At 37.6% G+C, this 14,783-nt stretch overlaps 1 protein-coding gene across 5 annotated transcripts in view; it reads right to left on the minus strand.

Annotated features, from left to right (window-relative positions):
* Positions 1-14,783, minus strand: part of TBCK (TBC1 domain containing kinase) — a 111,517-nt gene that overhangs the window by 23,469 nt on the left and 73,265 nt on the right. For all 5 annotated transcript variants that reach the window (XM_054065469.1, XM_054065471.1, XM_054065470.1 and 2 more), the window contains exon 23: positions 12,247-12,422. In XM_054065469.1, coding sequence (XP_053921444.1) covers positions 12,247-12,422 — 176 coding nt within the window. The remainder of the gene's footprint in view (positions 1-12,246; positions 12,423-14,783) is intronic.

Genomic DNA, 14,783 nt, shown 5'->3' on the forward strand with positions numbered 1-14,783 from the left:
ATTTAATGTCTACATAGATTATGTTACATATATCTATACTTTAAACAAAATCTTTTGAATAGGGTTAGTTAGTTGCTTTCAGAAATAGTTTACAGCACTGATAGTCTCTTAGTAACTACTTACAAATATCCAACAAAAAGTGAACGTGCAGAAGTATGCCACTGAGATTTTGATTTAAGCTAAATTAAGATGCACATAGTCACATCTCAGGGTAGCTGTTTACATTATCTTCCTGAATTTGAGATCTGTGATTTTTTTTGTTTGTTTTAAACAGAAATGGGAGAGCGTAACGATTATCTCACAATCCCAAATTTCCATGCTACTAATACTACTCTGAGGAGTAGAACCAGCACAATTAAAAAAAAAATAGCCAGGATAACCACTGGAAAAGCTTAAGTCCAATATCACATACAGAAGATGCTTATTTCTTCCCTTCAATTATCCTTTTCCTATGATCTATTTATTCTTTTCCAGGGCAGACATGGTACAGAATTTGTAAAAAACATCCCCTTACTCTTCTTTAAAAAAGGCCAAAGCTCGACTTGAAGCACTGTCCCAGAAGGTAGTTAAAAGTCCAGTCACACTTGTGTAGTGCTCCACCATTCAGTCAAAATACCCGTGGTTTTAGAGGTAGTGTAAGAAATCTTGTACTGACCACAGCACTGAAATTGAGAACCACTTTCATTTACAGAGATGAGCTGTCACTATGTAGAAAAGGTTAAGAATTATCAGAAAGATACACACGCACATACATCCAAGTCTATACGTGCTCAGGTACAGAGCTTACAACTTAAGTAGCTTTACATGCATTTCTGCAAAGAGGAGCCTTATTTTAGCAGATCCTAATGCCCAGCGTGAATCTTGCTTTAGGCTAGTCAGCTACAAGAAGCTGTTCAGAGAAGTCTGCTTAATCAGCACGCTGGTATAGGAACAAACAGCACTTAAGATGAAGTTTGAGGTCTACTTGCTTTCCAGAAGTTTCGCTGACAACATCCTAAATTCTTTACTTTCAAAGTAGTTTTTCTTCTCACCCCATTAATTTTCAAATAGGCCTGGGAATTCCTAAGCCATATGCATTTACTGCTCTTAATAGGAAGTAGGCATTAAGAGTTTAATTTTTTCTTTTTAATATTAGGAATTAGAGCTGCTTAAGCATTCTCAAATTAGAAGTCAATCTTCAGAAAGATTAAAGGACTCCAGAACATGAGGCTGGCACAATCATAGCTCCTATCTATTTTCCCATTAGCCTGTAATCTCTTACAGGCATTTCATCCTGGCTATTTAATGAAGATAGATTTTTTTTTTTAGAAAATAAGCAAGTATCTTTAGTTCTGCTGAACCTGAATTTTATAGTCTCATCTGATAAACAAAGGAGTTATAAAACAACTTTTTATCCATGGAAAGTATAGCTTTATCTGAGTAGAAGCAGGGTTCTCCCTCTTTTGTCTTTGAAGTTGGCAAAACTTATTGCAGCAAACTTAAAACAGAAGAAACTTCAGCTTGAAGGTCAATATAACTAAAATCTAGGGTTCCAGTAAAATAATCTATTCAAAGTATCAAAGTCCTTTAGAAAGAATCATGCTTCATGGAAGATGTCATACTGTATTATTGGAACTTTATGTTTTGTTTCTGAAATCAATATACGTATGCAAATCTAGGGATAAGATGACAAAAACATTTTAAAACCACTTAGAATAAAAGATTTCTGAAGAATTGATCAGAGAACAAGACATAAGCAGATTCACACAGCAGATTCACAAACAGATACGACTCTGAGTCAGGGGTCATGCTAATTTGTAGTAGAGAGATTGCTGTTTGTGCTTGTTTTTACTTTAAATAACCATAATGGAAGAAAGCTAATGTATCTCCACCCCAATTATAACACTCAACGTCATGGTGCCATCATATGAGCCTTGTGATAAAAGCATTTTTATAGAGTAGCACTATTTTGTACCAACTAAAACATAGCAGTCAGATGAAAACAACTGGTAGAAAAGAAGAGGAAGTATGAGCAAGATGAACAGGACACTTCAGGACAGATTTGTAGGCAAAGCCATTGCTAAAATGTTTTTAACCAAAGCAGCAGTTTTCATGACAAGCACAGTCAGTTTTCAGGAAGTATATATAGACAAGACCAAATAAGAACGCTGTATTTTAGCGGTATCATCTAAAAGGATTTTATGACTTAAACCAATCATCACCAGCGTGTTTACAATTAGTATTTCCCATCCAAATGCTTTTGTTTAAATGCTTCATAACTATGTAAACAAAGGCAGCACTTAATCCTTCAGGAACATCATCCTCTGCATGTGTATTTTTGGTGGGGTGGGTTTTTTTTGTTTGTTTTTAAACAAAAAGAAGTATGTTCATTGCTCCCTTGAATTCTGATGGCCTAAGTGAAAAATACTTAACTCCTGTACCAACTGAAAAAGAATGATGCTTAACTTCACTGTTACTGACAGAAATTATCTTAATAAATAAAAAAGAATATATGTCTTGACACACTCCCTAATATCCCTCTCCTCCCCTGACTATTATTAGCAAAGGGTCATATAGAATCACAGAATGGTTTGGGTTGGAAGGGACCTTAAAGATCATCAAATTCCAACCCCCCTGCCACAGGCAGAGACACGTCCCACCAAACCAGGCTGCCCAAGGCCCCATCAAACATAACCTTGAACACCTCCAGGGATGGGGCGTCCACAGCTTCCCTGGGCAACCTGTGCCAGTGCCTCACCACCTCATCATGAAGAATTTCTTCCTAATGTCCAATCTAAATCTTCCCCTCTGCAATTTAAAGCCACTCCCCCTTGTCCTATCACTCCATGCCCTTGTAAGAAGTCCCTCCCCAGCTTTCTTGTAGGCCTCTTCAGGTATTGGAAGGTTGCTGTAAGGTCTTCTCAGAGACTTCTCTTCTCCAGGCTGAAAAACCTCAACTCCCTCAGCCTGTCCTTGGATGGGAGGTGCTCCAGCCCTCAGATCATCTTTGTAGCCCTCCTCTGGATCCCTTCCAACAAGCTGCATGTGCTTCTTACGTTGAGGATTCCAGAACTGGACACAGTATTCCAGATAAGGTCTCACAAGAGAGGAATAGAGGGGCAGAATCACTTCCCTCGACCTGCTGGACACGCTTCTTTTGATGCAGCCCAGGATACAGTTGGCCTTCTGGGCTGTGAGCGCACATTGCTGGCTCATGTTGAGCTTCTCATTGACGAGCACCCCCAAGTCCTCCTCCACAGGGCTGCTCTCAATCACATCATCTCCCATCCTGTATTGTAATCAGGGATCGTCCCAACCCAGGTGTAGGACCCTGCACTTGGCCTTGTTGAACCTCATGATATTTACATAGGCCCACTTCTCCAGTCTGTCCAGGTCCCACTGGATGATATCCCATCCCTCTGGTGTGACAAATGCACCACTTAGCTTCATGTCATCTGCTAACTTGCTGCAGGTACGCTTGATCTTGTTGTCTATATCATTGATGAAGATATTAAACAGCACTGGTCCCAGTACGGACCCCTGAGGGACACCACTTGTCACGGATCTCCATCTGAACTTCAAGCCATTGACCACTACTCTCTGAATATGATCATCCAACCAAATTCTTATCCACTGAACAGTCCACGCATCAAATACATATCTCTTCAATTTAGAAAGAAGGACGGTGTGGGGGACCACGTCAAAGGTTTTACAGAAGTCCAGACAGATCACATCCACTGGTTTTCCCATGACTGCTGTGGTTATCCCACCACAGAAAGCCAGTAGGTTGGTCAGACAGGACTTGCCATTGGTGAAGCCATGCTGGCTGCCACAAATCACCTCCCCTACATAAACAGGCTTCAGTTGTTCTTGATGTTCAATCAGGAGTAGTTATAAAGAAGGAGCAGCCAAACCTCAAGATTCTAGAAGCTAGGAATTTTCTAAATTTTTTTCAAACACCTTAGAGCCACTGTCCTTTACACAATCTCCCTAAGAAAATCATTCTTACACTTCAGATTCAGTCCTCCTGTGCCATTATACTCTGCGTCTCATATTTCCAAGTCAAGACATTGCCTACCTTATCTGCGCTCCCTATCTTCCTCTACTTCCTATTTCTTCTGCTTGCTCCATTTCATTTTGCAAGTTGTACTCTTCTATTCCCTTCACCACCCTGACTCCCTCACAGAGCTTCCTGCTCCTTAAGGAGTGCACAAACAGCAACTTTCAGCCAATTGTAATTTCTAAACATCCTCCAAAAGTGTTCATACATCATTGTAGGCAGTCTACAAAAATGTAAATGAGCTTTGCTTGCCAAAGCAGCTCTTATTAAGGAAATATCTCTCTCCTTCTCCCTGGAATAACATAATTGAGTGAATAAGCTGAATCAGCAGAGCAGAAAGACATCTTATTCCCTGCATCCAGGTACGAAGACATGCTACAAAGTCTCATTAGTTATTGCCTCTAATATGATAAAACAGGTAAACATTTCTCACCACTGCAGGGAACCATTTTGAAAAACAAAGCTGAGGCAAATCTAATTGTGCCTGAGTATACCCACAAGATGCTTTAACATGAAATAAAACTTGAAGTCAAAGAAGCAGCAAGAATAGTCTTGCAAACCTTCCCCGCTTTCCATTGGTGCCTCTTTTTCCTTTTGATAGATGCTCTCTCCTTAACAACAAACTGAATTACTTTGCTTGGAGAAAAAAATATTACAGAATCTTAAGAACACAAACCGTCAGAGGTTCCCTACCTTCTTTAAAAACAAAATGAACAGAAATTTAATATCATATCTCAAAGAAAACTGCAATTGAAAGAGGAATTTTCTTTCTTCCACAATGTGATCATGCATGTCACGTGGTGTCAGAGAGCCTGGACTTAAACAATCCATCTTTTTTCAGGGTTCAACTGTAGTAGCTACTTATCCATGATTCTTGTTTTCTGAACTGGCATTAACAATGGCAGCACTGCTCTGGGACATTTTCAGTTATTTAACACTGTGAAGCCTCCCAAAGATGAAAACATACTGTTTCACTACCTCAACTGGTGACTACCAAGAGGAGAGCTGAATTCAAGTAATTGCCAAAAAGTTGGGAAAAATGGTTAGTCAGACAGTTACCCTATAAGCTGTATGTGCTTTTCACATGGATCTCCTTGGATTTTTATGCCACTCTGGTCTTTTTAGAAACCTGGGCCCAAGATTTGCTGAGATATATGTAAGTCACAATTTTCACAGAAAATGTCAACAGAAATATTTATGCCTATCAACATAAAATGTGTTCATTCACATTTGTAGGATGGGCTCTGTGACTAATTTGTGCTGCAGGTTCAACACTGATGAGAAAATATAGACAGAAAGCTATAACAATTTTACTAGTAGATTAAGATGATATTGAGATGATCGCACAGGTCACCAGTGAGTTTGTACTAGGCTACCCACCTTAAGAACAAAGCAAGAGCACCAGGCAAGAGAGCTGCATTCAGCACATACTCTCACTACACTTCCTATTAAAGTTAGATGATAATTACACCACATCCTGACTCAATTAAGAAAGTACACAACCTGGCCTGGCCTGAGGTGCACTAAGAGAGGGATATGATGGAATCTTGGATTCAAGCTTTGCCTAAGACGGGCTCCTTTAGTAACCTATGTAGAGAAAAACCTTAGGCCTTTGATAGAAACAAAGTAACAACTGTGTCTTGGGCCAGCCAGCCAGCTTGTAATTCAGGACAACTACAGCCTGGAATTGTACTCTCCTTAGAAGCTTGCAAGCTCATCTTGTTATGCATGTCTCAGGGTGAAATTCTAAGGCATCACAAAATGTTAACTTTACACCACAGCATCAGCACCCCAATAAATCTTTACCAGTGAAACTATGAAAACACTGAGGTGTGTAACTGTTTTGTAACATTCTTCATGCATTGGATATGCATAAAAGAAATAAAAAAAGAGGCTTTCAAAAAGTAGCTTACTGCTACTACTCTTCTGTGAGATAGAGCAAACTCCTCTTTGCTAAATTTAGTTACAAAGCCTTGCTCCAGCTGTACTTGTGGAAAGAAACATTTGTACAGCACCAAGTTTTCAAGCACCAAACCATACCGGCTCATGTATCCCAAAGATCATCCACCAGTAATCAGCAAGGAAAACTGGCATTGATCAATGCAGACAGAAGAAAAACCAAAAAACAAACAGGTAAAAAACACAGCACTACTTGACAGAGCTCAGATTTGGGTTGCCAGCTACAGCTGAGCATTGAGTACAGCTGGGCAGGTGTAACACTGGCCAGAGAGACTTTGGAAATTCTGGTGCTCCTCTGTTTTCATTTCCATATTCCAGTAACTTAATTTGGTAAGGACTGATTTCAGACATTACCAGTGCTACCATAAGCATTTCAGACAGTGTCTTCTCATAGGATACGCCCCTAAGACTGAGCATAGAAGGGAAAAATAGAGTTGGCTCAAATCTGAACTATTTAACAGCTGTAGCAAACTTGACTACAGTGTTCTGTTTATTATGTTATTATAGGCCCGATTACTTAATCATCTTATAAACAGCTCATTTGTCAAGAACTTCTACACCTTAAAGGCTGATGACAATAGCTGTCATATTCCTTATTCTGCCATACAGTGGTTACTGACTATGATTTTTTAAAGTAAGTTTCTTTTATCCTATTATGGCAAAACTGAAATAAAGAGAAAAATCAAACTCCTAATATCTAATTTATCAAAGGCTCTCAAACCCAGAACCTGATTTTAAGCCAATTTCCAAATCAGAGATTAAAAACAATAGGAAAAAAAAAAAAAACAATAGGAAAAAAAAAAAGAGAGAGAGCAAGCGAGAACATTCCCACCAGATGCAGAGGGAGAAAACTGGCTAGCTATATTTTTTTTTTTAAATTAATTTTACAGGTATAATTACTCTCTTCCTCCCAGCACTGACTTGTTAATCAAGCATGGAATCCCAATTGTGGGAGGTCAAAAGGCCAAATACATCCAGCTTTCAACTTCAAAGTGGGTATAATCATAAAGGCTTTTGAGGAAGGACTAGATGGACAATCAGTGAATCCAGAGCCTGAGCCTAAGGGTGCAGCAGAGTGTGCTCTGGCTGCTCCCACTACCCTATTTACATTCATAGCAGGCAAATACGCCCCAGGAAGGCTTGGAAACCAAGTCTGTACAAAATACATTTACAATCTTTAAATATGATCTAAGTGAGTATCTAACAAACTATTGAGGCCTCATGTAAATAATATTTAGATTATTATAAATATAATTCCTTTAAATCTGTCTCAAATAAAACAACACACAGCACAGTTGTTCCAATAGTTTACATTCAATTAAAATAATTGTTATTCATATTACAACTTATAAAACAACCACAACATTCATTAGAGACTGTTAAATTAATATTTAACATCAGTTATTCCTAAGCTAATAAAATTCTTGTTTTATCTACTCTGGTAATTATTTTAATGCCTAAACTTCTTTCAGGAAAAGTCCTAAAACATAATAAAATACATTCATATTTTAAAAACCAAGAAGAGTAAAGAACATGCTAAAAAAGGCACCTCTCAGAATCAAAGCACTGTAAGTAGAGTTTTCCTTACACTGCCTGCTTTTTGGTTATACTGTCTGCCTGGCTTATGAAAATAAAAAAAAATTTGAAAAGCTAATAAATACACAGAAAAAGTTTACCAGCTTTCAATAATTCCTGAAAATATTTGCCAGAATGTGATGAGTTTAGAATGTGCCTAATTAAACAGCGAATTGTTTATTCACTCACAGGAGAGTGACATAAAAAGTGTATTTTAACCAACCCGTCTCAAAAGTGACAAACTCAATTTCTCTTTCAACCTGTTGGCAGCTACAATCAGAAAAACAGAAGCATTAAAGGCACATGCAAAATAAATCACAGACATTAACCCAGATCTTGATCAGTTAATGCTCTGCACAACATCAACTAAAGAGAAATTTGAGGAACATCTTTATGTTGAGTAGTACAACAACCAAAGAAGAAAACAAAAAAAGGTTCCCTACAAAAGCAGAACAAATCTGAGATGTGTCAAGGCAGCTAAAAGACCCTTGAGGCAGAATATATGTAGTAGCTCTTATGAACCGCATGGACACTGCACCATTGCACTTTGACATTTCCTAGCTTGTGCACTGAAACAGAAATGTTGGTATACGCTACTCATCATGCTTCATTTAGAAGAAGAGATGGATTTTACTGACTATTCAAAGGCTTAATACAAAACTATAGACACTTGATATGGACAAATATATCCTAGGTGCATAGAGGAAACTAAAAGCAACTGAGTGCTGGAGTATTTACTGAAAATAGGCCTGTAAGAAGTCTGTCATGCAAGCGATCTTGATTATCTGCAAAGAAAAGTTACCATCAGGAAATTTTGCTCATACTGTTTATGACTAAAAAAATGTTTCTTATGCTTGTATTGTTTCATTAAACCAGTGTCCCCACTTAGGTATTTCTCCTACTTCATCAAAAATGAAAGGCTGAACCTGACCAGAAGCATTTAAATCAGATTAATAAGCATCTGGTAGATTTTTCTCCGTCTGAACGCTTTCATTCCTCAACATTCACTGGGAAATCCTACCCTTGAAAAAAGGATTGACAGGAGAAGACCAAGACAAAGGCATAATTGTATCAGCCTTGAGATTTCTGAGGTCTACCTGCCAAACCTGAGCAGACATTCATAAAGATAAAGAAATTGCATCATTCTCTCACTTTTATTTAGCAGTATGCAGAAAGCTGGAGACAGCAAACATCTACCATGTCTATAATAAAGGAGATACAGGCATAGCAGAAAATTGTTCTGTGACAAGTGTCTCTGTGACTGCTGAACATTCAAGAAAAACACGTTAGGAGTTTTCAGATTATGAAAGTAAGTTTCAAGAAAAGAAATGAAAAAACCCCATCATATAGTGGTCAAGAATAAATTACAGACACAAATCTGAGTAGACCGCTACCAAAATCCAGCAGCGAATTTATAGGGTTTTTTTTGATGTTATTTTTGACATTTTATCTTTCTCAAAATAAACATGCAAAACTACTTAAGATGTACACTCATTCTCTCTGAAACTATTTCCTCCTTGAGATTTTATCTCAGTAGAAGTATGTTTACTGGATGAAAGAGTAAAAGATTAAGCAACACAAGTACAAGAGGGAAGAAAGCACCCAAGCCTATTTATGAAGTTGCAAATAGGTGCCATTAAAATGAAAACTAAGCAATGCTAGTGATAGAAGAGACAAAATAGTTTTGTTTTACTGGCCGTTGATTTAGGGAGAAATGCACACAGCCAGGGGCAAATACTTCTTGTGTTATTATTAACCACTGCATGGTAAGATGCAGATACACACAAATATTTGAGTAGCAAATAAAAAGCACTTAAAGACTGAAGCAGCTAGGAAGGAAAATACAAATTTAGGCACAGGAGATAGCTGCTGTTTAGAATCAAATGCACTAAATACTTAGATGTTTCAAGAAGTCATAAATTACCTTTAGAAGCAAACCCACAGTTTTGTTTACAAAAGAATTGTTTCCTACCATCCCCACCCTCAAACACGGAGGTGATCGAGAAATAAAACCAAACATATAAAAATAGTGCAAAGCACTTGTGCAGATAATGACCAACTAAATAGGTGAGGAAATAGTAAGTAATTTTTTAAGAGCTAGACTGACCAGCAAGGACAGAACAGTGTTTTAGAAAAATCCGTTAAATGCTAATGTGTGTACTAAGACTGAACTAGGATTCCACTGCTTTAAAGTAGAAAAAAGTTTCCCCGTGGCAGCAAACACCAGTAGCATGTTATTAAGTAATGTCACTTAAATGCCTGAGAAGTGTCATTTTATAACAACAAATATCCAGAAGCACAGAACTGGTCACAAGTGAGAGACAGCTCACTAGCGGCTTATGTTATGCAGGATTTTTGATGTCTGAATTATAGTCCTGACAGAACCCTAACATACATGGCTTGTACGTACGTATCTGTCTCAAAATGTGACATGCAAAAATACAGCACATGAGTAAACACAATTGTAGACTATAACTTAACATAGGAATTGGCTTCCTTGCCATTCAGGTTTCCATGAGATTAGTTTCCTCTTTGCTACAGAAAAAGGCTGAATATGTTCACAGATTTCTGTGTAAATCACAGAGTGCTCCTCCACATGAGCTAAAAAGAATAACTTACATCAGTACTCAAAAGATCCAATACACTTGAGCTTCAAAAGAAATTAAGTCACTAGCTATGCTGCACTAATGAAAAGTGGTTTGCTGTTAAGTAGAAAAAAGCAGAAATGAAAGAGAAGGCAATAGAAGTCATGGTATTTATTTTTTTCTTCTCTGTAACATTAGAAAAACATTAACTTAATTTCTCGGAAATTGTAGGATGGATGAGCTTCATTACTGGCACTATAAACAAACAACTCCAGGTATGAAAATAAAATTACTATCAGTAAAAATAATCACCCCAAAATTTTTCAGGAAATGGAAGAATGCTGAAAGAATCTTTGCTTGACTCCAGATAACAGATTTTTATCTCTGCTACAAATCTAAATCTTTGTTCTAGTTACCAGTTCAGCAGACCACTGCTGCTTTCTTCCTTCTCCCTCCTTATTATTTCCCTCTTAATCTGACATAGAAAGGCAAAGCACGTCCTTAAGGACTGAGGAGACCTGGCTTTTTGCTCTCTTGTCATCATAACGTTAAGAAAAGCTAGCACATACACAGAAACATTTTCACTGCTAGCACTACCAGGCATCAGACCAGGCTGCCAAGAGAAACTGCATAATCTCTTTCCTTGGAAGTTTGCATGACTCTGTGGAGCAAAGCCTTGGGCAAAGCCATCTGAATTCAGTGTTGGGCCTGTTTGCTCTAGGAATCTGTACCAGATGACTTTCTAGGTCCTAGCTGAATTAATCTATGAACGTGCAGTCCTTAGCTCCTTCAGAAAGTCTCTAGATATCTCTAGAAGAGCACAGCAGCAGTTGTGTTGGCTGTAATTCCTGCATGACAACAAAACAGTATTCTCCTACTATTTCATTTTTTCCTCCTAATTGCTGTCCTACATTCACTCATTATTTCTTAAATCCTTTAAGTTCTTAGTAGTTCCCTTTTGTTCCATATTGGCGTGTCTAGCACTTGAAGTCCTGGATTTGTGGCTAAGGCTTCCAGAAAATACAGGAATAGAAATAAAAGCAAAATTAAAGTTAAAAATAACCAAGAAAATGACTGAATATCAGACTCAGGTTTAAGGACTATTTGAACAGTAAGATATGCTTGTGATAAAATCTTTCTCAGTTTCTTAGTAGTTAGGAAAAACAGATGGAAAGACTAAAACCTAATGCAATTGACTGAATAGATATGGTAGGTCAATATATCCTTCCCCCAGTACTGTTATGTACTCAGGAATGAATTCTGATTGTCAGAGAAGGCAGAAGGAAAAAAACCAAAACTGTTTAATTTTTAAGAGACTGACTAGATTTATACCGCTGAGAGGAAGAAAAGGAATCATTTCAAATCTCCATTCTTCAGACTGTGTATTTGACAAGAGAAACAATCATCAGATTTTACTGGAGAGAGAAGGGAAAATGATTTTTGGTAAAATGAGTGCCTATTTAAAAGCAAACCACAGGCATAACTCACATACAACCTCTAAAAATAACTTGAGCCATACCTTTAATTTGACATGCTAAGATGGAAAGAAGAGCCAGAGCTGCCTGCATCACTTACCAGTTACCTAATTCTCACTGGCAAACTGTGGATTTTACTATTTTTTTACGTAAGATAAAGCCTGTTTTTCAATCTTCAGGTGAGTTGTGTACATTGTTCTGCTGTAGTAACAAACACCACAGAATCAAAGAAGTTGGGAGAGGCAGAAATCCATTACAAGAGGAAATTATGTCATTGGCATGTAGACGAAAGAAGCTGAAGTTCAAAGCAGTGAAATTAAAAATAACAAACCCCAACAACCTTTCGGTTAATCCTCATTGAATGCATTGGGTTATTCATCAAAATTAATAATATGGCATCGGTTCTAACACTGCATTAGCTGACTAGCAAATCAGAACATCCGATGAATGTATCAAACCTCCACACTTCGAAGTGACAACATAAATGCCAGTAACTGAGATTTGGTGGTTATTTTCTTCCTGCCTAAATTTTAAAGAGAAAAAAAACCCACCTGGGGCAGGAAAAATATGCAATCTGAACAATTCTCCCCCCTTCAGTTTCCAGGGCACTTACTAAATCACTTCGTGGTGCTTCCTGATAGTCTGCTGAAAAGCAGGACATTGAACTTCTTGTGCCGTTGCTCTCACTGGCTTGCCGTGGAGGCTGTGCATATTGCCTGTACGTAGCACTCTTCGGGGTCCAGCGAAACAGGTTGATCGACTCACGAACACAACGCTCAATGTCAATCTCTGATCAGGAATTTAAAGAAAAAGCAAGAAATGCAAGCATGAAAAATAAGTAAAAATCTAGCTATGACATTGCTAAACATGCATATATCCACCTATACCTCTGTCTCTCTCTCCCCTCCTAAAAAGGCACAGTTTTCCAAAACATTTTCACAGTAAAAAAAAAATTTAGAACTTTTAAGGAAAATGACCAATGACATATTAAGCATTAATTTTATCCCTAGGTATGTATGGAAATACAGCAAGCTGTTTAAGAGAAGTGTAACAGAACTTCAACGCAAAGACAGGAATATAATCCTGGTTTTGTAAGTCTAGTCATTGTAAGGCGTCTTCATTAAATTTTTTCAAGTTAGATTATTGATTCTTGAATGTAAGTACATGAGCTACACTAGAAGTACACTCCATGCAGCGTGTGGACACCAGGATTTTTGGATCAACTGTGTGTCTTATTTGCCAGTTAATTTCTGCTACAAGCCAGACTGAAAGTTTTCAGTTGTTGTACTTTGCGTAGCCTGCCCATTTTGACAAGGCTACACGTCATCTGTTTGGTGGAAACCTGGAGTTCTCAACGCTAATTTGTGCTTGATGGCAAACACAACGTATTTTTTTGTTTTAAACCCAACCAGACATTCACAGTGAAATATTCTGTCTGAAAGAGCAAAGCACCGTTTGTGACAAACCATTAGCTAGCTTGGCATGAAAGCAGACACCCGTCAAATGGGAAGCATCCTAAAATAAGTTGTGGTCAAATAAAAATTACCAAAGCATAATGAAAAACATATGCAAAAGGAAAAAAAAACAAACATAAACCTACTACAAATTTTTTTTTCAACACTAAGCATTCTGCATGCATTTGCCTTCTAACAAGATGTAACATAAAAACCTTTTATTTTCCTACCAGTATAGAAGGACTGGTTAGTTTTACATGTCCTGTTTGCAGTCTCATGAGAAAAATTACCCTAGCTTGCATTAATGACAAACCCAGTGTGGTGTATCAGACAAAAAACAGGAATATTAGCACTTCTTGGGTCGGTCACAAGCGTCTTGGATGATTCATCACAGCACTCACTATTCAGAAGATCGAAACCTAAGCTTCTATGAAGAAAACAGAGGCACTGTAGCCTGTGTATCTCAAACAGATTTGAATGCATTGCCATCAGCCATTCATTGCCATCAACAGATTTGTTGTATTGTTATCAATCAGGGATTTACTCCAGAAATCTCAGTCATTAGCAAGGTGGTGAGCAAAAGAAGCAGAAATCAAAGTTTGGGGCAGAATGTTCCTGTTGGATGCGATTATTCACTTTGTTTAAAATCTGAATGAATGAAATGATCTATTGACCTCCTATTCAAAGAGCTGTCTGTATTCAGGCAGGATACAACCTGCAGCACATGCTTTATTTCCATTGAAGACAATGAGTTTACATGCTATCTTGCTTCTGAAATTCTGAGAAATTTGGGACTAAAGCTATGGTTTACCCCAATTTTAATTATGGCTCTAAAACCTTTTTGTAAGTGTCAAGTAAATCACCCTTTTCCTTAACCACATCAGGTTTTTCCAGCTACTTAGGATAATACTTGCTAGAGATAAAGGGACAGAACAACTAACAATTTTTCATTCTGTAATGAAAACATTAGATTTTTAATTTTGACTATATTGCCATGGAAAGTCATTATTTAGTTTCATTTCCAAGGAAAATCCATGCAACTGGAAAATTTTACCTAATTTCTAAATGTGGGTAAAAACAGCAGGTGCCTTTCACTGGCGATTATTCCTACAGCTCAGAATATGTTCTGAAGCATGGTAATTACAGTCACACTTTCTCTACATGCCTGAAGACTTACTTTATTTATAAAAAGTTGAGAATTTCAGTTCAAGACTGTAATGCACTGATGTTTTTTGTTCTCTTTTCCTACCAAGAGACTGCTGTAACTGTGAATTACAGCCCTGTCTCCTGAGATTCCTAGCTAAGGAAATGTAAGCAGTACTTTTCTAGTAAGTGAGGTGAAAGCAGAATTTAGCCAGTAAAAAAAAAATAATCTGAACAATAATAATTAATAGCATGAGAAACATCTGGTTGTGCAAAGGCATTAATAGTCTACATATATCTGAAACCGAAAACAGAGAACTGGGGAATGGAAAAGGAACATTGCAGTAGAATGTTATGAAAAAGCTGAAAGCAGAAATTGAGATTGACACAGTTAAGCATTGAGACAGACTATCAAAATATTTTTCCTAGAAACAAGCTCTTTAAAAGGTTCTAAAGAATCTTAAAAGATTCTAAAAGGAATTCATTTAGAAAACTGGAAAATGCAGCAATGGGTTTCCCTAAAAACAACAACCAGCTCTCACACATTGGGGTA

Source organism: Cuculus canorus, chromosome 4 (genome assembly GCF_017976375.1).
Source record: "Cuculus canorus isolate bCucCan1 chromosome 4, bCucCan1.pri, whole genome shotgun sequence".
Classification (NCBI taxonomy): domain Eukaryota; kingdom Metazoa; phylum Chordata; class Aves; order Cuculiformes; family Cuculidae; genus Cuculus; species Cuculus canorus.